Source organism: Calonectris borealis, chromosome 27, assembly GCF_964195595.1.
Source record: "Calonectris borealis chromosome 27, bCalBor7.hap1.2, whole genome shotgun sequence".
NCBI classification, from domain to species: domain Eukaryota; kingdom Metazoa; phylum Chordata; class Aves; order Procellariiformes; family Procellariidae; genus Calonectris; species Calonectris borealis.
The window spans coordinates 6,614,092-6,641,525 of record NC_134338.1 but is presented as its reverse complement, the minus strand read 5'-3'; the positions used below and the strand labels follow the sequence as shown (position 1 = coordinate 6,641,525).

The 27,434-nt window shown below is 68.6% G+C and overlaps 1 protein-coding gene across 5 annotated transcripts; it reads left to right on the top strand.

The window, feature by feature from the left end:
• Positions 1-47: 47 nt before the first annotated feature.
• On the top strand, positions 48-26,834 carry CAMK2B (calcium/calmodulin dependent protein kinase II beta). 5 transcript variants are annotated; one of them, XM_075174970.1, is made up of 21 exons: positions 54-175; positions 3,088-3,182; positions 6,080-6,139; positions 6,943-6,997; positions 7,111-7,176; positions 9,366-9,438; positions 9,926-10,028; positions 10,297-10,380; positions 11,712-11,806; positions 12,052-12,174; positions 12,288-12,371; positions 14,612-14,654; positions 15,205-15,279; positions 17,032-17,069; positions 17,165-17,236; positions 19,903-19,947; positions 20,277-20,325; positions 24,340-24,415; positions 24,495-24,589; positions 26,320-26,554; positions 26,629-26,834. In XM_075174970.1, the coding sequence occupies exons 1-20, from the start codon at positions 111-113 to the stop codon at positions 26,550-26,552; spliced, it is 1,629 nt and encodes a 542-aa protein (XP_075031071.1). In that variant the 5' UTR covers positions 54-110; the 3' UTR covers positions 26,553-26,554; positions 26,629-26,834. The 5 variants fall into 5 exon arrangements, with proteins under 5 accessions (XP_075031073.1, XP_075031071.1, XP_075031074.1 ...); XM_075174969.1 differs by having other exon boundaries at positions 58-175; positions 17,029-17,069; XM_075174972.1 differs by lacking the exon at positions 15,205-15,279 and having other exon boundaries at positions 48-175; positions 17,029-17,069.
• Positions 26,835-27,434: the final 600 nt, after the last annotated feature.

Here is a 27,434-nt window from a genome sequence, read left to right as displayed (position 1 = left end):
CCCGGCCCGGCAGCGCCTCCTCCCGCCCCCCCGCGCCAGGCGGAGCCGGAGCCGGAGCCGGAGCGGAGCCGGTGCCGGGGCGGCTCATTGCGGCGCGGCGCGGCGGCAGCATGGCCACCACCGTGCCCTGCACCCGCTTCACCGACGAGTACCAGCTCTACGAGGAGATCGGCAAGTAAGGGCCGCCGGCACCGGCACCGGCCCCGGGCACGGCCCCGGCCCCGGCCGCGGGCGGAGCGCGGGGGGCGGCGGGGGGCGGCGGGGGGCGGGGGGGCTGCCCGGGGCTTCGGCCGCCGCTCGGTGCAGACGTGACGCATCCCCCCCCCGCCGCGGGACGGGGCACTCGGGACCGGCCCCCACCCCGCCGCACCCCCCCCGGGACCGGCCCTGCCCAGCCCCCCCCCCGTCGCCCCCCCCGCTACTGCCCTCCCCCCGGTACTGGCCCTGCCCCCCCCATACCGCCCCGTTATACCGCCCCCACCTCGGTCCGGTACCTGCCCCCCCGCCCCCAGCATCCCCCCCCGGCCGCAGGGACCCCCGGCCTTACAGCCCCCCCGCGGCGGCCCGGACCCCGCAGTTCCTCCGGGTCCCCCCCCAGTCCCTGCAGCCCCCTTGTTCCCCAAGGACCCCTCCATCCTTATGGACCCCCATCCTTACAGACCCCTCGATCTTTCCTGACCCCCCCCGCAGTCCTCATCTATGCCCCGGTCACCCCAGACCCCCCCCAATCCCTCCAGATCCCCCCCAGTCCCCAATCACCCATCCCTATAGACCCCCCCAGTCCTTAGAGCTGCCCTTGACCCTATGGACCCCTCATCCTTATAGACCCCCTCTCCATCTCTCCTGACCCCCCAGCCCTCATAGATCCCCCATAGATCCCGGTCCTGCCCCTGGCTCCTACAGACCCCCCAGACCTTACAGCCCCCCTCGCTCCTGTAGACCCCCCCCATCCTCACAGACCCCCCACATCCATCCTTATAGCCGCCCTGGTCCTTATAGACCCCCATCCTTCCAGACCCCCCCCAAAGCCTTTACCCACCCCCCCCAGCCCTTATAGCCATCCCAGTCCTTATAGACCTCCCAAACCCCCCAGACCCCCTCAATCCTGATAGACGCCAGCCCCCCCCCCCCCCCCGAGTCCTTATAGCCCCCCCGGTCCCTATAGACATCCCTCATCCTCCAGACTGTCCTTGAGTCCTTATAGGCACCTGCTCCTTTTAGACCCACCCCCATCCTCCAGGCCCCCCTCGTCCCCCACCCCTATAGACCCCCAATCTCTCCAGCCTCCCCCCGCCCGTCTGTACAGACCCCTTATCCATATCTCCCCTCTGGTCTTTAAAGACCCTTCTCATCCTCCAGCCCCCCCAGCCCCCGTTAGACCCCTTTGGGCCTTATATAACTCCCCAAATCTGCTACCCCCCCCCCCAGTCCTTATAGACGCCAGCCCTTCTGGACCGCCCTAGTCCTTAAAGACCCCCAGGTTCCCCCTGCCCCCCCCGGGTCCTTCCAGCCCTCCCAGCGCCCCCCCCACGTCCATGACCCCCCCCCCCGGGGCGGGTGTTGGCAGCGGCTGAGGAGGAGCTTGTTTTGGGGGGGCTCATTTGCCCCCAAGGCCATGGGGGGGGCAGATCCCCTCTGACCTGCGTGCGGGGGGGGGGTAAGACTGGGGGGGGGGGGAAAGGTGGGGCAGACCTCGTCGGGGGAGGGGGGGGACCCCCCCGAGGGGACCTCCTCCCATAGCAGGGGGACATTTTGCAGAGGTAGACATGGTCCCTTTGGGGGTACGGGGCGGGGAATGTGGTGCCATCGGGGGCTATTCCCTCACTCTCCCCAAAACCAGCCCGTCCTCGTTGCCATGGCAACGTGGTCCCTCCCCCCCCCCCGCCTCCCTCTGTGTCACCCGCCAGCCATCGCGCGTGTCCCCCCCCATGCCGGGATTGTCGGGGACATCTGCCCCCAGCCAGCGGGGAAACTGAGGCACAGCTGGGGGGGGTCCATGGCAGTCGTCCCTCCCGCAGGAGCTGGCACCCACCGTGTCCCCTGTCCCTGGGCCCGCGTGGGGAGGGGACGGGGGGGATGGGGGGTGCCAGTCGCTGGGGAGTTCCCCCTTGTCCCCCGGTGGTGACAGGGTCCCCACCGTCCTGGCCAGCGCGGGGCCCTCAGTGTCCCGGGACGTGGGGACTCGGCGCGGTGGCAGGGGACGGCCTGGCCCCCAGACTCCCGGGTCCCCCGTGTCCCCGGCGGGACCCTCGGCGTGGCGGGGCTGGGGTGCTGCCGGGCTCTGCCGTGTCCCCAGCCCGGCTCGGGGGTCTGTGCCCTGCGAGGGTCCCCTCTGTGCCCCTCCCCAGACGTTGCCCTGATGCCCCCCAGGCGTGGGTGCTGCTGAGCACTGGCAGAGCAGGGACATCCGTGCCCCTGGGGACCCTGGCAGGCAGGGGACAGGCAGGGGATGGGCAGGGACGTTGGTCCTGGGAGAGGGACACAGGTGGTGGTGGCACTTGGAGGGGCTGCGGGCGAGCGGGTGCCGCTGCCCGGCGTGGCCACGGCCACGCTGTCCCCGTCCCCGTCCCTGTCCCAGGGGGTGTCGCTGGCTCCCTGTGCCCCGCCGTGCCCACAGCTGGGCCCTGTGCCCGCTGCCACCACCTCCACTGCCACCACCGCCACCACTGCCACCACCATTGCCACCACCGCCACCGTCGCTACCACCACCATCGCCACTGCCGCCACCATCCGGGCCATCCGCCGTCCCCATGGCAACGGGCTGCCGGTGCCGGATCCTTCCTGCGACCCCCTCCGTGATGCCGGTCCCCAGCCCCCCCACCAGGCGCTTGCCCCACTAAGCCCCCCGCCGCCTGGCACCCCCCAGCACCCCCCATCCGCAGGCCCCCAACGTCCCTGGGGCGGGGGCCGAGCGGCATCGGGGCCCCCCCGGTGTCGGGGTTCACCCCCCGGGTGCTGAGTCACGGCTGGCGCAGCCCCCGGCCACGGGGTGCTGAGTCACGGGTGGGAGCCCACCCATGCCTGGTTTTGGGGTGGGGGGGCTGAGGCAGGCGGGGGTGCTGAGCCTGTCCCCCTCCCCCTCCCCAGGGGGGCTTTCTCAGTGGTCCGGCGCTGCGTCAAGCTCTGCACCGGCCATGAGTACGCCGCCAAGATCATCAACACCAAAAAGCTCTCCGCCAGAGGTAGGACCCCCCGTGACTCCCCCTGGCACCCTGGAGTGGGTGCCCCTGGGGCCACCCCCAGCCCAGCCACCCCAGTGCCCTTGGTGACACCCATGACACTCATGGCACCCATGATACCCGTGGCACCCATGGCACCCGTGGTACCCATGGCACCCGAGGCACCCGTGGCACCCGTGGTACCCATGGCCATGGCACCCGTGGTGCTCGTGGCAAAGTGTGCCAGCTGGGGGTGGGGGGTGCTCCGTGGGGGCTGGATCCAGCCCTTCCCGTCCCCGTTCCCTCCTGCTGCCCCATGGGGTCCCCCCCCGCCCCAGCCCTGGGCTGCCCCTCGGTGCCCCACAGCACCCGCGGTGTCCCCCGCGGGGGGTGCACAGGCGTGAGCGGGCTGCGTGTGCGCGTGTGTGTGTGCACACGTGTGTGTGCATACGCTGTGTGCAACGGTGCGTGTGTGTGCACAGCTGTGTGCAGCGTGTGTGTGTGTGTGTGCACGCGTGGGCGTGAGCGTGTGTGTGCATGGGTGTGTGTGCATGGGGGTGTGTGCATGGGGGTGTGTGCATGGGGGTGTGTGCATGCACAGGTGTGTGTGTGCGCATGGGTGTGTGCGCATGGGGGTGTGTGCATGCACAGGTGTGTGCGTGCGCATGGGTGTGTGCGCATGGGGGTGTGTGCATGCACAGGTGTGTGTGTGCGCATGGGTGTGCACGCATGCACCGGTGTGAGCCCTGTGCGTGTGTGTGCACACAGGTGTGTGCAGTGCGTGTGTGTGCACGCGTGGGCGTGAGCATGTGTGTGTGCATGGGGGTGTGTGCATGCACGGGGGTGTGTGCATGCACAAGTGTGTGTGTGTGCATGGGTGTGTGTGCATGCACAGGTGTGCGTGTGTGTGCATGGCTGTGCACGCATGCACCGGTGTGAGCCCTGTGTGTGCATGTGTGTGCACAGCTGTGTGCAGTGCGTGTGTGTGCATGCATGGGTGTGAGCATGTGTGTGTGCATGGGTGTGTGTGCATGAGCGTGTGTGTGTGCACACGCGTGTGTGTGCTCAGTGTGCACAGGGGTGAGCAGGCAGAGCGCGCGTGCGCTGTGTCAGTGGGTGCGCGGGTGTGTGTGTGCACACAACAGCAGCCGGTGCGTGCAATGTGTGCACAGGTGCGTGCACTGCACGCATGGGGGTGTACGCATGTGCACACGCGCGAGCAGGGCACACGCGTGTGCACGTCCTGCGTCATGGGGTGTGTGCGCACCTCAGCAGCGTGCGTGTATGCTGTGTGCACGGGGCGTGCGCGGGCGTGGGATGTGCGTGCGCGCAGCGTGCGCGGGTGTAGGCGTGGGGGCGTGCACACGCGTGAGCAGGCAGCGTACGGCTGCGCTGAGTGCGTGGGGGTGCGGGGGTGCGTACGCTGTGCGTACACACGCGTGTCTGGGCCTTGGCCATGGATGCGTGCGCGCAGGTGTGAGCAGCGTGTTTGCTCCGTGTGAGTACAGCGTGCATGGGGGTGCGCGTGCGCACACGCGTGTGCACGTTGTGTCTGTGCACGCTGTACATGGGGGTGTGCGGGCTGTGTGTGTGTGTGCACGCGTGTGTGCAGGCAGGGAGCGTGTCTGTGTGTACTGCGTGTGATCACGGCTATACACGTGTGTGTACACACACGCACATGTGTGCAGGGGTGCATCAGCAGATGCACACCCCTGTCCGTGTGTCCGTGTGCCCTCCCTGCCCAGCACAGCCCTTCCCCGCTCACAGTCGGGGCTGCCCTCACCCTGCCCGCCCCTGCCTGCCCCTGCCTGCCCCTGCCTGCCCCTGCCCTCCCCCCAGGCAGCAGGGTGGTACAGTAGGGCTGGGCACCAGCCTATATGCACAGGTACAGCCACACACACGTGGGTACAGCCGCACACCCCAGTACAGCCGCACACCCCAGTACAGCCGCACGCACACAGGTACAGCCGCACACACTCGTACAGTGGCAAACCTGGGTACCCGTGGGCACACACGTACGGCCACACACAGGTACAGCCGCGCGCACACCCGCACAGGTGCACCCGCACACACGAGCACGCCTGCACACACAGGTACGGCCGCACAGATGGGTACAACCTGACGGATGTCCAGCGGCACACACGGGTACTGCCACACACTGGTACAGTGGCACACACAGGTACACATGTGCACGTATGTACAGCCGCACACAGGTACAGCTGCACGCAGAGGTACACCCGTGTACACGGGTACAGCCGCACACATGGGGTACAGCCGCCCACAGGCACACCTGCACCCATGTGCACAACTACAGGCACATGTACCACACACGTGTACAACCACACGTACATCCACACCCACACATGCGCACCGGCACACCTGCACTGCGTACACAACCACACACACGTGCGCACCCACACACGTGCACAACCACACACACACGTACAGCCACACAGATGTACAGCCGCACACAAGTGCACAGCTGCATAAACGTGCACAACCGCACACACCCGCACGTGTGCGCCCACCTGTGCAGACCCGCGTGCACCTGCACACCTGCACACCTGCACACACGTGCGCACACGTGCAAACCTGCACACCTCCACACGTGCACACCCAGACCCACACACGTGCACACCAGGACACGCGTGCACAGTCCCCCCACGTGCGCACGGGCACGCACCCTCCCACCTGCACCCCCAGCTGCACACGCACGCACCCCTACACGTGCCTGCACCCCCCCACGTGTGCACACCCACCCACACCCGCACCCACCCACAGAGCCACGTGGGCACCTGCAGGCTCCTCTGGTCGGGGACGGGGACGGGGACAGGTGACCCCCTGCGGTGCAGGTGGGTGGGAGTGTCCCGGGGCGGGGGGGGGGGACGTGGGGGGGCCCTGGCTCACCCCTGTGTCCCCAGACCACCAGAAGCTGGAGCGGGAGGCCCGCATCTGCCGGCTGCTGAAGCACTCCAACATCGGTGAGTGGCACCTGGCGGGGGACACGCTGGGACCACCCTGGGGACAGGCTGGGGGCCACCACGTGGGTGTGCGGGGTGCCACCCGGGGACACGCTGGGTGCCACCCTGGGACGTGGTGGGTGCCCACCTGGGGACACGTGGGGTCTCACCCCTGGGGTCCTGCTGGGTGCCACCCCAGGGACACGCTGGGTGCCACCCCGGGGACACGCTGGGTGCCACCCTGGGACGTGGTGGGTGCCTACCTGGGGACACGTGCGGTCTCACCCCTGGGGTCCTGCTGGGTGCCACCCCAGGGACACGCTGGGTGCCACCCTGGGGACACGCTGGGTGCCACCATGGGGGTGTGGCACCCTGGAACATGGGGGGTCCTGCTGGGTCCCCCCCTGGGGGCCTGCTGGGTGTCAGCCCTGGGACACACGGGGTGCCACCACGGGGGTGTGCTGACTGCCACCCAGGGACACGCTGGGTGCCACCTGGGGACACCTGGATGCCACCTGGGACATGCTGGGTGCCCCTCTGGGGACACATGGGGTCCCACCCTTGGGGTCCTGCTGGGTGCCCCCATTAGGACACGCTGGGTGCCCCCCTGGGGACACACTGGGTGCCACCTGGGACATGCCGGGTGCCACCCCAGTGACGTGTGGGGTCCCACCCCTGGGGGCCTGCCGGGTCCCCCCCGCCCCCGGGTGCAGGTGTGAGGGCTGCGTGTGACACGGACACGTGTGTGCCACACGTGGTGGCCGTGGGCTCCCGGGGCCGAGGCTGAGCCTGTCCCCGTCCCCGTCCCCGTCCTGTCCCCGCAGTGCGGCTCCACGACAGCATCTCGGAGGAGGGTTTCCATTACCTCGTCTTCGACCTGTGAGTGCGGCTGGGGGGGGGCGTTGGGAGGTATCGGGGGGGTCCCGGGGGGGGGTTGGGTGTGCCCGGACGCCGGGGTCCCGGGGTGACACGATGTCCCCGCTGCGTTGCAGGGTGACCGGTGGCGAGCTCTTCGAGGACATCGTGGCGCGGGAGTACTACAGCGAAGCTGATGCCAGGTGAGCCCCCGCGCCCCCCCCGACCCCCCCCCCCAAAACCCTCCTGAACACCCCCACCCCCTCCCCAGGGCCCCCCGCCCCGGGGGCTGCAGGGATGGGGCAGCTCCAGCAAGGCAGGCAGGGGGGGCACCCCCCCCGTTATCGTAACCCCCCACCGGCTCCGTCCTGCTGCCGGGTGCTCGGTGGGGCCCCCCCGTGTCCCACCCCCCCCCCACCCCATGCTCCCCCCCCTCGCCGCTGAGGCCTGGCGCTGTCATGACATGTGCTGGGGGAGGGGGGGCTGGTGGCGGGTGGGGGGCCCCCAGGGCCCCCCCCGTGCCGGTTCCGAGCCCCCAGCGCCCTGTGTGCCCGCCGTGTGCCCGTCCCCGTGGTCTCTGGGCTTTCACAACATTGTTTCTCCCCCTCTCTCGTTCCCCCCCATCTCCGCCCCCCCCCGCCCCCCCCCCGTGCCCCCCACCCCCTCTCCGTCCGTCCCCACCCCGTTCCCCCCGTCCCTCCCCGTCTCCCATCACGCGTCGCTCGGGCTCTGTGCGTGTCCGTGTGTCTGTCCGTGTGTCTGTCCGTCCCACCGCTGCCCCTCCGCTCGCTGCCCCCCCACCCCCCCGGCACCCTCTTCCCTCTGTTTTGCCTCCTGCCACCCCACACGCCCCCCCACCTGCATTCTTGCCCCCCCCACCTGCCCTTCTGCCCCCCACCTGCCCCCCAACCTGCCCCTCTGTCCTGCTCCCTCCTGCCCCTCCCATCCCCCTCTCCCCCCCGCCCCCCCATCCTGCCCCCCACCCCCATCCCATTCCTCGCCACCCTGCCCCCTCTCTGCCCCCCATCTTGTCCCCCATCCTGCCCCCCACTCCCACCCCTTTAGCCCCAACCAGCCCCCCACCCCCTGCTCCCCCATCCTGCCCCCCACTCCTATCCCATTCCTCTCCATCCTGCCCCCCTCCCACCCCCTGACCCCCATCCTGCCCCCCCACCCCTTTATCCCTACCCTGCCCCCCCACCCCCTGACCCCCATCCTGCCCCCCCACCCCTTTATCCCCACCCTGCCCCCCCCATCCTGCCCCCCACCCCTTTATCCCCACCCCGCCCCCCCTCCCACCCCCTGCCCCCCCATCCTGCCTCCCCACCCCTTTATCCCCACCCTGCCCCCCTCCTCCACCCCCTGCCCCCCCATCCTGCCCCCCACCCCTTTATCCCCACCCCGCCCCCCCTCCCACCCCCTGCCCCCCCATCCTGCCCCCCACCCCTTTATCCCCACCCTGCCCCCCCTCCCACCCCCTGCCCCCCCAACCTGCCCCCCCACCCCTTTATCCCCACCCTGCCCCCCTCCCCACCCCCTGCCCCCCCATCCTGCCCCCCCGCCCCCCGCCCCCCGTTTTGTTTTGCAGTCACTGTGTCCATGAGCTATTAGCACGCGTTTCTCCCACCCATCACTTTGCCCCCGTGCAGAGGGAGCCGCAGGTCAGTATAAAGGGGGGGGGGCCGGGGGGGCCGTGCCCCCCGCGCTGCCCCCGCCCGCCGGAGCATCCCGCTTCCCGGCCCCCCCGCTCCCCTCGCCGGGACCCCGCTTTGGGGCTCTCTTCTCCCTCCTTTTTCTCCCCCGTCCCCCCACTTTTTTTGCCCTTGCAGGGAGGTTGTGCCCCCCCCCTCCAAATGCCCCAGCACCCCCAGCCGGGCAGGGGCCCCCCCTATCACCCCCATTTCAGCCTCTCATCCCCCCGCTCCTTCCCTCTTTCTTTCTTGTCTCGTCTCCATCCGCCCTCCCCGCACCCCCCCGTCCCCCCCTGTGAGTCCTGTCTGGGGGACCCCGGCGTCCTGGCAGCAGCAGGGCTGGGGGGGGGTCCTCATGGTTCGGGGGGGGCACAGCAGCACCATTAGGGTGACCCCCCACGGCTCTGTGCTAAGATGGGAGGACCCCCTGATGGGCACCCAGGGGTGACCCCCCCAGGCAGTGACCCCCCCAGGGGTGACCCCCCCCCCAGGCAGGGGCACGGGGGGGGGTGCCAAGCTCAGCACCCCCCGCCCCAATACGAGTTCACTGCTCGTTTTTGTAGGGTCCCACCCAGGGTGCAGCGGGGTGCCGGCAGCGGGGCGGGGGGCTGGGTTGGGCGGGGGGGGGGGGGGTGCACAGGTCCCGGGTGGTGGCGGGGGGCAGCGTGCCCCTGACCCCCCCCCCCGACATTTGCACGCAGCCACTGCATCCAGCAGATCCTGGAGGCCGTCCTCCACTGTCACCAAATGGGGGTCGTCCACAGGGACCTCAAGGTGAGTCGTCCCCCCCCGCCCGTCCGTCCTCTGCGCAGGGTGGTTCTCCCCCCTCCCAGGTCTCGGGGTCCCCACAGCTTGGGGGGGAGGGGGGGGCCTGGCTCGGTGGGTCCCCAAGCCCCTGGGTCCTAGGGGGGGGTCACTGAGCTCCCTATGGGGCTGGGGAGTCCCCTCTGCTCCGAGTGCCCCCTTTCTGGGGGTGCGTGTGACCCCCCCCCCGGTCACAGCGCGCTCCTGCGCCGAGTGGGGTGTTCACTGTGACCCCCCCCGTTTGGGGTACGGGGGGGGGGGCACGAGCTGGGTGGGATGTGGGGGCTCGAGCTCGGCTACGGGGTGAGGCTGGGCAGGGCGCGGGGTGGTGCTGAGCTGGGGCTGGACCCGCTCCGTGGCGGCTGCAGAGCGCCCTCTGCTTCCCCCCCGCTTCCTCCTCTCGCCTCCCCCCCCGCCCCGTGCCCGGGGTGCCTGGCACTGCCCTCGCCCGCCGCAGCCGGAGAACCTGCTCCTGGCCAGCAAGTGCAAAGGGGCGGCGGTGAAGCTGGCCGACTTCGGCCTCGCCATCGAGGTGCAAGGGGATCAGCAGGCCTGGTTCGGTGAGTGCCGCCGCGCCCCCGTGCCCGCCGCGTCCCAGCCCTGTGCCCGCCGCGTCCCAGCCCTGCGCCCGCCGCGTCCCCCCCCGGTGCCCAGCACATCCCTGCCCCACGCCCGCTGTGTCCGTGCAGCGTGCCCACCGCGTCCCCCCAGGCCCAGCACGGCCCTGCCCCACGCCTGTGCCCGTCCCCTGCCCACCGCGTCCTGCCCCGCGCCCGCTGCCCCCTGCCCGCCGCGGCTCAGCTCGGCTCCCGCCCGTCTCCGTCCCAGGCTTCGCGGGCACGCCCGGCTACCTCTCCCCCGAAGTCCTGCGCAAAGAGGCCTACGGCAAACCCGTGGACATCTGGGCATGCGGTGAGTCCGTCCCTGCCTGATCCCTGCCCGATCCCTGCCCGATCCCCTTCCTGCTCCCTTCCTGAGCCCATCCTGATCCCCATCCCGCTCCCATCCTGTCCCCTTCCTGGCTCCATCCTAGTCCCATCCCATTCCCATCCCAGTCTCATCCTGATCCCCACCTCAGTTCCGTGCTGGTCCCATCCCAGTTCCTGTCCCAGCCCCATCCCAGTTCCTGTCCCAGCCCCATCCCAGTCCTCACCCTGGTCCCATCCCTGTCCCCATCCTGGTCCCATCCCGATCCCCATCCTGACCCCATCCCTGTCCCCATCCTGGTCCCATCCCGATCCCCATCCTGACCCCATCCCAGTCCCCATCCTGGTCCCATCCCAGTTCTTGTCCCAGCCCCATCCCTGTCCCCATCCTGTTCTCATCCTGTCCCCATCCTGGTCCCATCCCAGTTCCTGTTCCAGCCCTATCCCTGTCCCCATCCTGTCCTCATCCTGTCCTCATCCTGGTCCCATCCCTGTCCCCATCCTGGTCCCATCCCGATCCCCATCCTGGTCCCATCCTGATCCCCATCCTGGTCCCATCCCAGTCCTCATCCTGGTCCCATCCCTGTCCCCATCCTGGTCCCATCCCAGTCCTCATCCTGGTCCCATCCCTGTCCCCATCCTGGTCCCATCCCAATCCCCATCCTGGTCCCATCCCAGTCCCCATCCTGGTCCCATCCCAATCCCCATCCTGTCCCCATCCTGGTCCCGTCCCGATCCCCATCCTGTCCTCATCCTGTCCCCATCCTGGTCCCATCCCAGTTCCTGTTCCAGCCCCATCCCAGTCCTCATCCTGGTCCCATCCATGTCCCCATCCTGGTCCCATCCCGATCCCCATCCTGTCCTCATCCTGTCCCCATCCTGGTCCCATCCCAGTTCCTGTTCCAGCCCCATCCCAGTCCTCATCCTGGTCCCATCCCAGTCCTCATCCTGGTCCCATCCCTGTCCCCATCCTGGTCCCATCCCACTTCCTGTCCCAGCCCCATCCCTGTCCCCATCCTGGTCCCATCCCGATCCCCATCCTGGTCCCATCCGTGTCCCCATCCTGGTCCCATCCCGATCCCCATCCTGTCCCCATCCCGGGGCCCTCCTGGGCTGCGTGCCCCGGCTGTGCCGCGCTCTCCCAGGTGGGTGGGCGCTGCTGCGGGGGACGGTGCCATCCTGGCAGCACCAGGGAGGCTGGCACGGGGACAGGGCCATCTTGGGGACACCGTTCCCCTGGGGCAGGGCTGGAGGCAGCCACGGGGAGGCTGGGGGTCCCTGTCCCCCCCAGCCCTGACCCCGCTCTCCCTCGCCCAGGCGTCATCCTGTACATCTTGCTGGTGGGCTACCCGCCATTTTGGGACGAGGACCAGCACAAACTCTACCAACAGATCAAGGCCGGTGCCTACGACGTAAGTCCCCGGCGCCGGGCACCCTCCGTGCTGCGACCGGCCAGCTCGTTAACCCTGGAACCTACTGAGGGACACTCCAGCTAATCACCACCAGGGAGAGCCTGGAAGGGGGAGTTTGGGCCACATCTCCGGTGGCTGGTTGGGGACGCATGGGGAGGTGGTGGGACGCAGGTGCCATGGGGCTGCCCCTCCCCAGCAGTCACCCCGCCATGTCCCCGTCTCCCCCCCCCCCCGCCCCCCCGCAGTTCCCTTCGCCCGAGTGGGACACGGTCACCCCCGAAGCGAAAAACCTCATCAACCAGATGCTGACCATCAACCCCGCCAAACGCATCACAGCCCACGAAGCCCTCAAGCACCCGTGGGTCTGCGTAAGTGCTGTCCCCACCTCCGGCGTCCCCCTGTTGTGTCCGTGTCCCCCCCCCCCCCCCCCCAAGCCCGGTGACCGCCGGCGCCTGGCGCTGACCCCCCCTGTCCCCCGCAGCAACGCTCCACCGTGGCCTCCATGATGCACAGGCAGGAGACTGTAGAGTGTCTGAAAAAGTTCAACGCCCGGAGGAAGCTCAAGGTGAGGTCCCAAGGGGGAAGCGTGGTTTCCCCACCCGGCACAGCACCACCCTGCCCAGCCCCAGGGCTCTCCCGTGGGGCACAGTCCCACCCTGCCCCTGCCCGGTGCAGGACGGTCGCATTCTGGCAGCACCCGGCGCAGCGCGGTCCTGTCCCGGCCACCCCATGGTCTCATCCCGGCTGTGCCCGGTGCTTCCCTGCCCGGCGTGGTCCCATCCTGGCAGCGCCCCGGCGCTTTCCCATGGGGCACAGTCCCATCCCGGTGGTGCCGTGGTCTCATCCTGGCCATGCCCGGTGCTTTGCCATGGGCCACGGTCCCATCCCAGTGGTACCCAGTGCAGCACGGTCCAATCCTGCCCCCGCCTGGCACCGTGCCATGGCCCCATCGCCCCGACCCAGGGCCCCATCCTGCACCCCCCGTCCCATCGCCCCGTCCCAGGGCCTCATCCTGCACCCCCCGTCCCATCGCCCCGACCCAGGGCCTCATCCTGCACCCCCCGTCCCAGGGCCTCATCCTGCACCCCCCGTCCCATCGCCCCGTCCCAGGGCCCCATCCTGCACCCCCCGTCCCATCGCCCCGACCCAGGGCCCCATCCTGCACCCCCCGTCCCATCGCCCCGTCCCAGGGCCTCATCCTGCACCCCCCGTCCCATCGCCCCGTCCCAGGGCCTCATCCTGCACCCCCCGTCCCATCGCCCCGTCCCAGGGCCTCATCCTGCACCCCCCATCCCATCGCCCCGTCCCAGGGCCCCATCCTGCACCCCCCGTCCATCGCCCCGACCCAGGGCCCCATCCTGCACCCCCCGTCCCATCGCCCCGACCCAGGGCCTCATCCTGCACCCCCTGTCCCAGGGCCTCATCCTGCACCCCCCGTCCCATCGCCCCGTCCCAGGGCCCCATCCTGCACCCCCCGTCCCATCGCCCCGACCCAGGGCCCCATCCTGCACCCCCCGTCCCATCGCCCCGTCCCAGGGCCTCATCCTGCACCCCCCGTCCCATCGCCCCATCCCAGGGCCTCATCCTGCACCCCCCGTCCCATCGCCCCGTCCCAGGGCCCCATCCTGCACCCCCCGTTCCATCGCCCCGTCCCAGGGCCCCATCCTGCACCCCCCGTCCCATCGCCCCATCCCAGGGCCTCATCCTGCACCCCCCGTCCCATCGCCCCGTCCCAGGGCCCCATCCTGCACCCCCCGTTCCATCGCCCCGTCCCAGGGCCCCATCCTGCACCCCCCGTCCCATCGCCCCGACCCAGGGCCCCATCCTGCACCCCCCGTCCCATCGCCCCGCCCCAGGGCCTCATCCTGCACCCCCCGTCCCATCGCCCCGCCCCAGGGCCCCATCCTGCACCCCCCGTCCCATCGCCCCGCCCCAGGGCCTCATCCTGCACCCCCCGTCCCATCGCCCCGCCCCAGGGCCCCATCCTGCACCCCCCGTCCCATCGCCCCGACCCAGGGCCCCATCCTGCACCCCCCATCCCATCGCCCCGTCCCAGGGTCTCATCCTGCACCCCCTGTCCCATCGCCCCGACCCAGGGCCCCATCCTGCACCCCCCGTCCCATCGCCCCATCCCAGGGCCTCATCCTGCACCCCCCGTCCCATCGCCCCGTCCCAGGGCCTCATCCTGCACCCCCCGTCCCCTCGCCCCGACCCAGGGCCCCATCCTGCACCCCCCGTCCCATCGCCCCGTCCCAGGGCCTCATCCTGCACCCCCCGTCCCCTCGCCCCGACCCAGGGCCCCATCCTGCACCCCCCGTCCCATCGCCCCGTCCCAGGGTCTCATCCTGCACCCCCCGTCCCCTCGCCCCGACCCAGGGCCCCATCCTGCACCCCCCGTCCCATCGCCCCGTCCCAGGGTCTCATCCTGCACCCCCCGTCCCCTCGCCCCGACCCAGGGCCCCATCCTGCACCCCCCGTCCCCTCGCCCCGACCCAGGGCCCCATCCTGCACCCCCCGTCCCATCGCCCCGACCCAGGGCCCCATCCTGCACCCCCCGTCCCATCGCCCCATCCCAGGGCCCCATCCTGCACCCCCCGTCCCCTCGCCCCGACCCAGGGCCCCATCCTGCACCCCCCGTCCCATCGCCCCATCCCAGGGCCTCATCCTGCACCCCCCGTCCCATCGCCCCGTGCCATGGCCCCATCCTGCACCCCCCGTCCCATCGCCCCGCCCCAGGGCCTCATCCTGCACCCCCCGTCCCCTCGCCCCGACCCAGGGCCTCATCCTGCACCCCCTCCCTTGCAGGGCGCCATCCTCACCACCATGTTGGCCACCAGGAACTTCTCAGGTAAGGGGGGGGTCCCGCTGGCCGGGGGGGCCCGGGGGCCACAGCCCCCCCGCCCGCAGCCCCCGCCGAGGCCGGTGCCCCCCTCCCCCTCTCTCTGTCGCTGTCTTTCTCTCTTTCTCCCCCCCCCAACCCCTAAACCTCCCCCCCCCCCATTTTTTCCCTGTCGGCGAGGACGGGGGCGTGCGTTAGCCAAGGGGGGGGGGCAGGATCCGGCCCCCCCCCCGCACACAGCAGCAGGTAGTGCCCGGTCCCCGTGTCCCCCCCCCCCCCACTCCGGTGGCTGGTGGGGGGGGGGGGAGAACACGGGGCGGGGGGGGCGGGGGGGGGGAAAACACGACGGAGCAGCGCCAACCACCCCCCGGCCTGAGGCCGGGGTGATGGGCACGCCAGGATTTGGTGGTGGGGGGTGGGGGGGGGATGGGAAGGTGGGGGTCCCGGCTGCAGCCCGCCCCCCCCCCCTCGGCCCCCCCCCCTCCTAACAGGAGCTCTGCTCCCTTTCTCTCCTCTCTCTCTCTCTCCTGCCCGCCCTCTGCCCGTCTCCTGCCCGCAGTGGGCAGACAGACCACCGCTCCTCCGACCATGTCGGCGGCCGCCGCCGGGGCCCCCCTGGGGCTGGTGGAACAAGGTAGACGCGTCCGCAAAGGGCCCCCCCGGCCCCCCCCCCCCCCCCCCCCCGCCCCCCCGCTTGGTTTCTGTGTGTACCCCATCTCCAGATCCTTCGTCCCCCCTCCACCATCCTCTTCCTCACCTCCCCCCTCAACGGGTTTTCGGGTGCCCTCCTCGGAAATCGGAGCGCATGCATGGCCCCCCCCTGCATTCTCTCCCCCCCCCCCCCTCCCCGCACCCCCACCCAGCCTCTCCCCCTCCCCACGGGGACCGGGAGATGCCACTGTCCCCCCCCCCCCGCTGTCACCCCCCGGCTGGCCCCAGGGGGGTCTCTGCACCCCCCGCCCCGCAGCGCTTGCCCCCCCCATCCCAGGGGGGGGCCGCTTGGTGCTTGTGCCCTGCTCCGGGCCACCGGTCCCTGGGGGGGGGGACACACACGCTGTGGTGCCACCCCCGGGGACCCCCCGCCTGGGTCAGCAATGGAGGGGGGGGGATAATTTTAGGGTGCCCCCCCCTCATTGCTCCCACCCTATGGCACTGCCCCCCCCCCCTCCGCACACAGGGGGGGCACGCCAGTGCATGGAGGGGGGGGCAAACCGGCCGCATGCCCCATGTCCCCCCCGTGTCCCCCCCTGTGTCCCCCCGCCCCCGCACGCCCCCCCTGCCGCATGTGCCCCCCCCCCCCGCATGCTCCCCCCCCCGCATGGCTTCCTGAGAGCTGCAGCCGGTGTTCGTGGCGCCGCGAAACACTCGGCGGGTCTTAAACCGTGCCCCCCCTCCCCCCCCCCCCGGGCTACAGCTGCCCCCCCCCGCCGGGGATCCCCCCCCGGCCCCCCCCCAATTTGGCTCTGGTTTAAACCCCCATCTCTCAGCGCCCGCCTGCTTTCGGAGGAGGGACCGGGACCCTTGGGGACACCCCGCCAGGGACCCCCGTGGGGACATGGGTCCGTCGGGGGGGGGGCAGGGGTGTCCCCTTCCCCCCTCCCGCTCCCCTCCCCCCCATTGGGTGCTGCTTCGTGCCACCCCGCTGTCACCAGACTTGTCACCGCACAGCCCCCCGCCCCACCCCGTGACGCCAGCGGGGGGGTCCCCGAGCTCAGAAGAGTGACGAGGATGCTCGAGGTGACACCCATCCCCCCCCCCCGGGCCACTTGTGCCCCCCCCACGTCCCCCCCCCCCCACTGGCCAGAGATCGCGATAGCAGTGACAGATGCTTCTCCCTCCCCCGTCCTCGTCCCCCTCCAGGGTGACACTGGGGGGGGCACAGGGGGCTGCCCCCCCCCGCCCCGGGCTCAACTCATCTTTTTTATGGTTTTTTTTTTATGTTTTTCCCTTTTTCCTCCTCCCTCCCCCCCCCCCCGTTTCTCTCTCGTCCCCCCCTCTCTCTCGCTTTCCTCTCTGCATTTCTCCAAGGTAAGCCAGCCCTGCCCCCCCCCGCGGGGGCCACCAGGATGGGGGGACCCCCCCCCAGCTCATATGTGTCCCCCCCAGGATGGGGACACCCCCCCAGGTTGGGGACACCCCCCCAGGTTGGGGACAACCCCTCAGGTTGGGGAACCCCCCCCCAGGGTGGGGACCCCCCCGCTCCCAGCGTGTGTCATCCTCTCCCCGACATCGGGGTGGTGGGTGCTGCTGGCACCCGGGGGGGGGGGGGCATCAGGGTGGGGGATCGGGAAGGGGGGGAAGGTCGGGGGGGGGACACACACGTGGTGTCCCTTGTCCCCAAGGGAGGGGACAGCTGCTGACGCTCTCTCCCGCCCCCCCACAGCAGCTAAGAGCTTGCTGAACAAGAAGGCGGACGGCGTGAAGGTGAGGGGCTGCGGGGGGGGGGGGGGCATGGGGGGGCCGCCCCCCACCCGTGCCGCTGAGCCCCCCCCCTTCCTTTTCTCCCCCCCCCACCCCAGCCTCAGACCAACAGCACCAAAGGCAGCGCCGGCGTCACCAGCCCCAAGGGGACGCTCCCGCCCGCCGCGCTGGTAGGTGCCCCCCCCCCACTCCCCCCGCACCCCCGCACCCCCCCACCCCGGCCGGATCCATCCCGCCAGCCCATCCCATCCATCGCCATGCGCCCCCCCCCCCTCGTCCCGCTGTCTGTCCGTCCGTCAGTCCCTGGCGTCGCTGGGGGTGGGGGGGTGTCGGGGGGCGGGGACGGAGAGGGGGGTGCGGGGTACGGGCACGGGGGTGCCCCGCCACGAGGACAAGGTGGGTGCAGGATTTGGGCACGGGGGTGCCCCGCCACGAGGACAAGGTGGGTGCAGGATTTGGGCACGGGGGTGCCCCGCCACGAGGACAAGGTGGGTGCAGGATTTGGGCACGGGGGTGCCCCGCCACGAGGACAAGGTGGGTGCAGGGTGCGGGCACGGGGGTGCCCTGCCATGAGGACAAGGTGGGTGCAGGGTACGGGCACGGGGGTGCCCCGCCACGAGGACAAGGTGGGTGCAGGGTGCGGGCACGGGGGTGCCCCGCCGTGAGGACAAGGTGGGTGCAGGGTACGGGCAAAGGGGTGCCCCATGATGAGGACAAGGTGGGTGCAGGATTCGGGCACGGGGGTGCCCCGCCATGAGGACAAGGTGGGTGCAGGATTTGGGCACGGGGGTGCCCCGCCATGAGGACAAGGTGGGTGCAGGGTACGGGCATGGGGGTGCCCTGCCATGAGGACAAGGTGGGTGCAGGGTTTGGGCACGGGGGTGCCCCGCCATGAGGACAACATGGGTGCAGGGTTTGGGCACGGGGGTGCCCTGCCATGAGGACAAGGTGGGTGCAGGGTTTGGGCACGGGGGTGCCCCCGCCACGAGGACAAGGTGGGTGCAGGATTTGGGCACGGGGGTGCCCCGCCATGAGGACAAGGTGGGTGCAGGGTTTGGGCACGGGGGTGCCCCGCCATGAGGACAAGGTGGGTGCAGGATTTGGGCACGGGGGTGCCCCCGCCATGAGGACAAGGTGGGTGCAGGATTTGGGCACGGGGGTGCCCCCGCCATGAGGACAAGGTGGGTGCAGGATTCGGGCACGGGGGTGCCCTGCCACGAGGACAAGGTGGGTGCAGGGTGCGGGCACGGGGGTGCCCTGCCACGAGGACAAGGTGGGTGCAGGGTGCGGGCACGGGGGTGCCCTGCCACGAGGACGAGGTGGGTGCAGGATTCGGGCACGGGGGTGCCCCGCCATGAGGACAAGGTGGGTGCAGGATTCGGGCACGGGGGTGCCCCGCCGTGAGGACAAGGTAGGTGCAGGATTCGGGCACGGGGGTGCCTGCCATGAGGACAAGGTGGGTGTGGGATTCAGGCACGGGGGTGCCCCACCGTGAGGACAAGGTGGGTGCAGGATTCAGGCACGGGGGTGCCCTGCCATGAGGATAAGGTGGGTGCAGGGTTTGGGCACAGGGGTGCCCCGCCATGAGGACAAGGTGGGTGCAGGATTTGGGCACGGGGGTGCCCCGCCATGAGGACAAGGTGGGTGCAGGATTTGGGCACGGGGGTGCCCCGCCATGAGGACAAGGTGGGTGCAGGGTATGGGCACGGGGGTGCCCCGCCATGAGGACAAGGTGGGTGCAGGGTATGGGCACGGGGGTGCCCTGCCATGAGGACAAGGTGGGTGCAGGGTTTGGGCACGGGGGTGCCCCCGCCACGAGGACAAGGTGGGTGCAGGATTTGGGCACGGGGGTGCCTTGCCATGAGGACAACGTGGGTGCAGGGTGCGGGCACAGGGGTGCCCTGCCATGAGGACAAGGTGGGTGCAGGGTACAGGCACGGGGGTGCCCCGCCATGAGGACAAGGTGGGTGCAGGGTGCGGGCACGGGGGTGCCCCCGCCATGAGGACAAGGTGGGTGCAGGGTGCGGGCACGGGGGTGCCCTGCCATGAGGACAAGGTGGGTGCAGGGTGCGGGCACGGGGGTGCCCCCGCCATGAGGACAAGGTGGGTGCAGGGTGCGGGCACGGGGGTGCCCCCGCCATGAGGACAAGGTGGGTGCAGGGTGCGGGCACGGGGGTGCCCTGCCATGAGGACAAGGTGGGTGCAGGATTTGGGCACGGGGGTGCCCTGCCATGAGGACAAGGTGGGTGCAGGATTTGGGCACGGGGGTGCCCCGCCATGAGGACAAGGTGGGTGCAGGATACGGGCACGGGGCTGCCTGGCTGGCACAGCGGGTGCAGGACGCGGGGACGCCCTGGCAACGCGCACAGCAAGGTGGGTGCAGGATGCGGGCACGGGGGTGCCCGCCGCGACCCAGCCGGCACAGCGGGTGCAGGAGACGGGCGCAGGGACGCTCGCCCCGAGCAGGCCGGCACAGCGAGCGCGGGAGACGGGCACGAGGCTGCCCTCCACGACCGGGCCGGCTCCTCCTCGGCCCTCCACGGGGGTCCCGCTGCGTCTCTCTCCCCTCCCCGCTCTCTCCTCCCCCTCCCCCCCCTTTTTCCCCCCTCCCCCGCCTCCGTCTTTCTGTGAATTAAACCATTTGGCTTTCGCTGGACTAATGACTCTCTGCTTCTCTCCCCCTCTGCCCCTCCCCGAATCTGGTCTGGGTCTCTCTTCGCCCCCGTCCGCGTGCCGCTCGCTCCGTCGTCCCCCCCCTTCCGTTGTCCCCCCCGGGCTCTCGCTTCCTCCCCCCTCCCCCCCCCCCCCGCCTCTGTCTCTCTCCCTTCTCCCATAGGAGCCTCAAACTACCGTAATTCATAACCCCGCGGACGGCGTAAAGGTATTGCTGCCTCTCTTCCCTTCTCGCCTCGCCCGCGTTCGTTAGCCCCCCCCGGGGTCGTTTGGGGTCCCGCTTTTCGCCTCCATCCTGCCCCCAGCATCAGCCATGGCGCGGGGCAGGGAGGGGGCTGAAGTGGCGCTGGAGCGGATGAGGAGCGCGCACGGGGCGCGGTGGCGGCGGGGGCTTCCCCCCCCGCCGCGGCATCCGGCGTCGCCGGGGTCCTGCCGAGCCCCAGCCGGGCTCTTCCCCCCCCACACCCCCGGCTGGGCTGGATTCTGACCCTCTCTGTTTGTGTCTCTCCCCCTGCACCGCCGCCGTCCCGCTGGCAGGAGTCGTCCGATAGCACCAACACCACCATCGAGGACGAGGACACAAAAGGTGACGGGGGTGCGGGAGGGCTGCGGGGTGAGGCTGGCACTGGGATGCACTGGGATGCACTGGGGTGGCACTGGGATGCACTGGGATGGTGCTGGAATGCACTAGGGTGGAGCTGGGATGCGCTGGGATGGCACCAGGATGCATTGGGGCGCGCTGGGATGCACTGAGATGGCACTGGGATGGAGGTGGGATGCACTGGGATGGCATGACGATGCATTGGAGTGCACCGGGATGCACTGGGATGGCACTGGGATGGCGCTGGGATGCACTGGGATGGAGCTGGGATGCACTGGGATGGCACCAGGGTGCACTGGGATGGCACTGGGATGGAGTTGGGATGCACTGGGAGGGCATGAGGATGCGTTGGGGTGCACCGGGATGCACTGGGATGGCACTGGGATGGTGCTGGAATGCACTAGGGTGGAGCTGGGATGCACTGGGATGGAGTTGGGATGCACTGGGAGGGCATGAGGATGCGTTGGGGTGCACCGGGATGCACTGGGATGGCACTGGGATGGTGCTGGAATGCACTAAGATGGAGCCGGGATGCACTGGGATGGCGCTGGGATGGCACCAGGATGCACTGGGGTGCACTGGGATGGCACTGGGATGGAGTTGGGATGCACTGGGAGGGCATGAGAATGCATTGGGGTGCACCGGGATGCACTGAGATGGCACTGAGATGCACTGGGAGGGTGCTGGAATGCACTGGGATGCATTGGGGTGCACTGTAATGGCACTGGGATGCATTGGAATGGCTCTGGGATGGCACCAGGATGCACCGAGGTGCGCTGAGATGGCACTGGGATGGAGCGGGATGGCATCTGGATGCATTGGGATGCACTGGGATGGAACTGGAATGGAACTAGCATGGAATGGGATGCACTGGAATGGCACTGGGATGCACTGGAATGGCTCTGGGATGGCACCAGGATGCATTGGGTGCACTGGGATGCATTGGGACACAGTGTAATGGTATTGGGACGTATTGGGATGGCTTTGGGTTGCTCTGGGATGGCACCAGGATGCATTGGAGTGAACTGGGATGGAACTGGGATGGGTCAAGATGCACTGCAATGGCATGGGGACACACTGGGATGGCACTGGGATGCTCTGGAATGGCGCTGGGATGGCACCGAGGTGCATTAGGGTGCACTGAGATGGACTGGGATGGCACTGGGATGCAGTGGGATGGCACTGGGATGCACCAACATGCACTGGGGTGCCATTAGGGTGCACTGGGATATACTGAAGTGGCACTGGGATGGACTGGATGGCACTGGGATGCATTGAGATGGCACTGGGATGCACTGACATGCTCTGGGGTGGCATTGGGATGCACTGGGATATACTGAGATGGCACTGGGGTGGACTGAGGTGGCACTGGGATGCATTGACTTGCACTGTGTCGGACTGGGATGCAGTAAGATGGCACTGGGGTGCACCAGGATGCACTGGAATGACACTGGGACACAGTGGGATGGTACCAAGATGCACTGAGATGCACTGGAATGGCACTGGATATGCAATGGGATGCACTGGATAGAACTAGGCTGTACTGGGATATATTGGGATGCACTGGAATGGCACTGGGACACAGCAGAATGGCATTGAGATGCAGTGGGATGTCACTGGGATGCACTAGCACAAACTGGAGTGTAATGGTATGCTCTGGAATAGCACTGGGACATACTGGGATGGAACTGGGCTGTGTTGGAACGTACTGGAATAGCACTGGAATGCACTGGGAAACACTGGGACACACTAGGAAGGCACTGGGATGCACTGGGGTGGTGTTGAGATGCACTGCGACACACTGGGATATAGTGGAGTGGCACTGAGATGCATTGGAATGGCACTGGAAGACATTAGGGTGACACAGGGGTGGACTGGGATGGCACTGGGAAGCACTGGGATACAGTGGGATGATGCCAAGATGAGTTGAGATACACTGGAATGGCCGTGGGATGCACTGGATGGAACTGGGGTGTACTAGAATGCACTAGAATAGTACTGGGATGCACTGGGAAGCAATAGGAATGGTACTGCAATGCAGTGGAATGGAACTGGGATATATTGAGATGCACTGGAATAGCACTGGGACACAGCAGATGGCACTGGGATGCACTGGGACAAACTGGAGTGTAATGATACACTCTGGAATAGCACTGGGACTTACTGGGATGGAACTGGGCTGTATTGGAATGCACTGGAGTGGCACTGGGATGCACTAGGATGGCACTGGGATGCACTGGGACAAACTGGAGTGTAATGATATGCTCCGGAATAGCGCTGAGACTTACTGGGATGGAACTGGGCTGTATTGGAATGCACTGGAGTGGCACTGGGATGCACTAGGATGGCACTGGGATGCACTGGGGTGGCATCAGGATGAAATGAGGCATTGGGCTATAGTGGAATGGGCTGTATTGGAATGGCACTGGAACACACTGGGATTGCACTGAGATGCACTGGGACACAAAGGAATTCAACAGCATGGCACTGGGATGGAACTGGAATGCACTGGAAGGGCACAGGGACACTCTGGGATACAATATGAAGGCACTGGGATGCTCTGGGATGGAACTGGGGTGAACTGGAATGCTTGGAATGGCACTGGGACACAGTAGGCTGGCACTGGGTTGCATTAAAATGCACTGGGATGGCCCTGAGATATACTGGTGTAAACTGGGGTGTATTGGGATGCACTGGAATGGTATTGGAACACTCCAGGATGTAACTGAGGTGTAGTGGAATGCACTGGAATGGCACTGGAATGTACTGGGGTCTCACTGGGATGCAGTAGGATTGCACTGGGATGGAACTGGGACATATTAGAATGCACTGGGATGCATCAGAGTGGACTGGAGTGGCACTGGGATGCACTGGCACGCACTGGGATGCAATAGGATCGCACTGGGATGTGTTGTGACGCACTTGCATGGAACTGGGGTCTACTGTAATACACTGGGATGGTACTGGGATGCACTGGAATGGCACTGAGCCACAGTGGGATGGCACTAGGAGACACTGGTATGGAACTGGATGTATTGGGATGCACTGGAGTGGCGCTGGCACATGCTGGGGTAACATTGGGATGCACTGGGAAGCACTGGGACATGCTGGAAAGGCACTGGGATGGCACTGGGCAGCACTGGGACATGCTGGGAGGGCCTGGGTGGGCCATGGGAATGCCGAGACCGTTGTGGCAGAGCTGGGGGGGCCCTGGGCGCGCGGAGGTCCCTGTGTCTGTCCCCATGGGCTGTCCGTCCGTCTGTCCCTGTGGTCCGTGCATCTGTCCCCAAGGTCTGTCTGTCCGTCCCCATGGCCCCTCTGTCCGTCCCCGTGGCCCCTCTGTCCGTCCCCGTGGCCCGTCTGTCCGTCCCCATGGTCTGTCTGTCCGTCCCCGTGGCCCCTCTGTCCGTCCCCATGGCCCCTCTGTCCGTCCCCGTGGCCCGTCTGTCCGTCCCCATGGCCCCTCTGTCCGTCCCCATGGGCTGTCTGTCCGTCCCCGTGGCCCCTCTGTCCGTCCCCATGGCCCGTCTGTCCGTCCCCATGGCCCCTCTGTCCGTCCCCGTGGCCCCTCTGTCCGTCCCCATGGCCCGTCTGTCCGTCCCCATGGCCCCTCTGTCCCCATGGCCCCTCTGTCCGTCCCCATGGCCCCTCTGTCCGTCCCCATGGTCTGTCTGTCCGTCCCCGTGGCCCCTCTGTCCGTCCCCATGGCCCCTCTGTCCCCATGGCCCCTCTGTCCCCATGGTCCATGTGTCCGTCCCCATGCCCCTCTCCCCCCCCCCGTGTCCCTTCTCCATGTCCCGTGTCCCCATGTCCGTCCCCAGATCCCGTCCACCCCAGACCCCCATGGCGTGTGTCCATCCCTTTCCCGCCCGGCCCCTCCCACCCCCACCTCCTTCGTCCCCCACCCACCCCCATCCCTCCCCTCCCTCCCAGGGGACCCCGACGCGGGGACGGGGACGGGGACGGGGACGGGCGCTGACGCTGGCTGTCCCCCCCCAGCCCGCAAGCAGGAGATCATCAAGATCACGGAGCAGCTCATTGAGGCCGTCAACAACGGGGACTTCGAGGCCTATGCGTGAGTGGGGTCCGGCGGGCGGGGCAGGGCGGGGCGGGGCGGGGCAGGGCGGGGCCGCTGCTCACCCACTGCCTTGCAGGAAGATCTGCGACCCGGGGCTCACCTCCTTCGAGCCCGAGGCCCTGGGCAACCTGGTGGAGGGCATGGACTTCCACCGCTTCTACTTTGAGAACTGTGAGTGCCCGCACCCTGCCCGCACCCTGCCCGCACCCTGCCCACGCCCTGCCCGCACCCTGCCTGCCCTGGCCATCCTGCCTGTCCTCCCCCGTCCATCCTTCCTATCTCCCTGCCTGTCTCCTTTGCTGTCCCCTGCCTGTCCACCCCTGCCTGTCCCCTGCCTGTCCCCCTTGCCTGTTTCCTGCCTGCCCAGCTCTCCGTCCTCCCCTCCTGCCTGTCCCACTGCCTGCTCCTCTGTCCTGCCCGCCCTGTCGGTCCCCTGCCTGTTTGCCTTGCCTGTCCCTGTCTGTCCCCCTGCCAGGCAATCTCGTCCACCCCCTGCCCTTTTTCTGCCTGTCCATCTGTCCGTCCAAACTTCCCAGCCCCTGCCCAGCCCCTGCCTGCCTGTCCCCTGTCTGTCACCTGCTTGGTCCCTCTGTCCATCCGTCCTGCCCATCCCCTGCCTATCCTTCCTGTTCCCCTGCCCATCCTCTGCCTGGCCACTGCCTGCTGCCCCACTCGTCCTGCCCGTTCCCCAGCTGTTTCTCGTCTGCCTGCCTGTCCGTCCTGCCTGCGTGTCCATCCACCCATCTCTGCCTGCGTGTCCACCCTGCCTGCCTGCACCCTCCCTGCCCATCCTGCCTGCCTGTCCTACCTGTCCATCCAACCCTCCCTGCCTGTATCCCTCCCTGCCTGTATCCCTCCCTGCCTGCCTATCCATCCTGCCTGCCCGTTCCATCTGCCTGTCCATCCTGCCTGCCTGCCCGTTCCATCTGCCTGTCCATCCTGCCTGCCTGCCTGTTCTATCTGCCTGTCCATCCTGCCTGCCTGTTGCCTGCCTGTCCTGTCTACCTGCCTGTCCATCCACCCCTCTCTGCCTGAATCCCTCCCTGCCTGCCTATCCATCCTGCCTGCCCGTTCCATCTGCCTGTCCATCCTGCCTGCCTGCCTGTTCTATCTGCCTGTCCATCCTGCCTGCCTGCCTGTACCAGCTGCCTGTCCCTCCTGCCTGCCTGTTGCCTGCCTGCCCGTCCTATCTACCTGCCTGTCCATCCACCCCTCTCTGCCTGAATCCCTCCCTGCCTGCCTATCCATCCTGCCTGCCCGTTCCATCTGCCTGTCCATCCTGCCTGCCTGCCCGTTCCATCTGCCTGTCCATCCTGCCTGCCTGCCTGTTTCATCTGCCTGTCTGTCCTGCCTGCCTGCCTGTTCTATCTGCCTGTCCATCCTGCCTGCCTGCCCGTTCCATCTGCCTGTCCATCCTGCCTGCCTGCCTGTTTCATCTGCCTGTCTGTCCTGCCTGCCTGCCTGTTCTATCTGCCTGTCCATCCTGCCTGCCTGCCCGTTCCATCTGCCTGTCCATCCTGCCTGCCTGCCCGTTTCATCTGCCTGTCTGTCCTGCCTGCCTGCCTGTTCTATCTGCCTGTCCATCCTGCCTGCCTGTTCCATCTGCCTGTGCGTCCTGCCTGCCTGCCTGTTCTATCTGCCTGTCCATCCTGCCTGCCTGTTGCCTGCCTGCCTGTCCTGTCTACCTGCCTGTCCATCCACCCCTCTCTGCCTGAATCCCTCCCTGCCTGCCCATCCTGCCTGCGCATCACGCCCGCCTGCCCATCCTGCCTGCCTCCCTGTATCCCCCTCTGCCTGCCCATCCCCGTGCCTGCTTGGCCGTCCGTCCCTGCCCTGCCAGCACCCCTGCCCATTCCCCTGCCTGCCCTGCCCCCTCCCCGCTGACGGCCGCCCCCCCGCAGTGCTCTCCAAGAACAACAAGCCGATCCACACGACCATCCTGAACCCCCACGTGCACGTCATCGGGGAGGACGCCGCCTGCATCGCCTACATCCGCCTCACCCAGTACATCGACGCCCAGGGCCGGCCCCGCACCAGCCAGTCGGAGGAGACCCGCGTCTGGCACCGCCGCGACGGCAAGTGGCAGAACGTCCACTTCCACGGCTCGGGGGCCCCCGTCGCCCCGCTCCAGTGAAGGTGAGAGCGGGATTGGGGGGGTGGGGGGGATGGGGTGCCCCGTTCCGGCTCACCGGGGTTCCCCATCTCCGCAGAGCTCGCGGTGGCTGTCCTGGTTCCAGCCCGACGGAGACGGCGATGGGAGCCGAGCCGGCAGCCGGAGCCGCGGCCCCGAAGCACGCGTCCGCATGCCTGTCCCCCCCTCCGCCCCGGCCCCTGCTCCTCCCCCCTCCAGTGCCTGTGTTTGCAGAAAACAAAAAGACAAAAAAAAAAAAAAAAAAAAAAAAAAAAAAGCCAAAATGACGACGACGACGACGACAAAAAAAAAGGCAAAAAAAAAAAAAAGGGGGAAAAAAAAAAAAAAGAACCACCCAAACCCCAACTCAACCAACCACACACCCAAAAACCAACCCAGCCGCTCGGCCACAGGCAGGGGGGAGGCCCCTGCGGCCAGACCCCCCCCCCCGCTCTGCCCGTCTCCGCCTGGGGGGGGGGGGGGGGGGGGTGTCTCCCGGCTGGCGGGGGGGCGGTGGCGGGGGGCGGTCCCGACCCCCCCGTCCCCGGCTGTGCTTGTGGCGTTTCGCTGTTGCTGGTGGTGGATGTTGTTCTTTGGACTCCGCTTTCGCTCGTTCCCTCCCCAGTCCTGTACATAGAGAGAGCTCTTTATTTTTGAATTCCCACGGGGGTCCCCGGCCATGGGGTGCTGCCGGGTGGTAAGCGAGGTGGGGGGGGGGGGAAGGGGGGGGCGGACACCCCCCCCCAAAGTCCGGCGCTGCCCCCAGGAGCGATGCCCTTGGGGGACCGAGGCTGATCCTTGGCGCTGCTGGGGTGGGGGGCATGGTGGGTGCCTTTCGGGGGGGGGTTCCCCAGCGGGGACCCCCATGTCCCCATCCCGGTGACA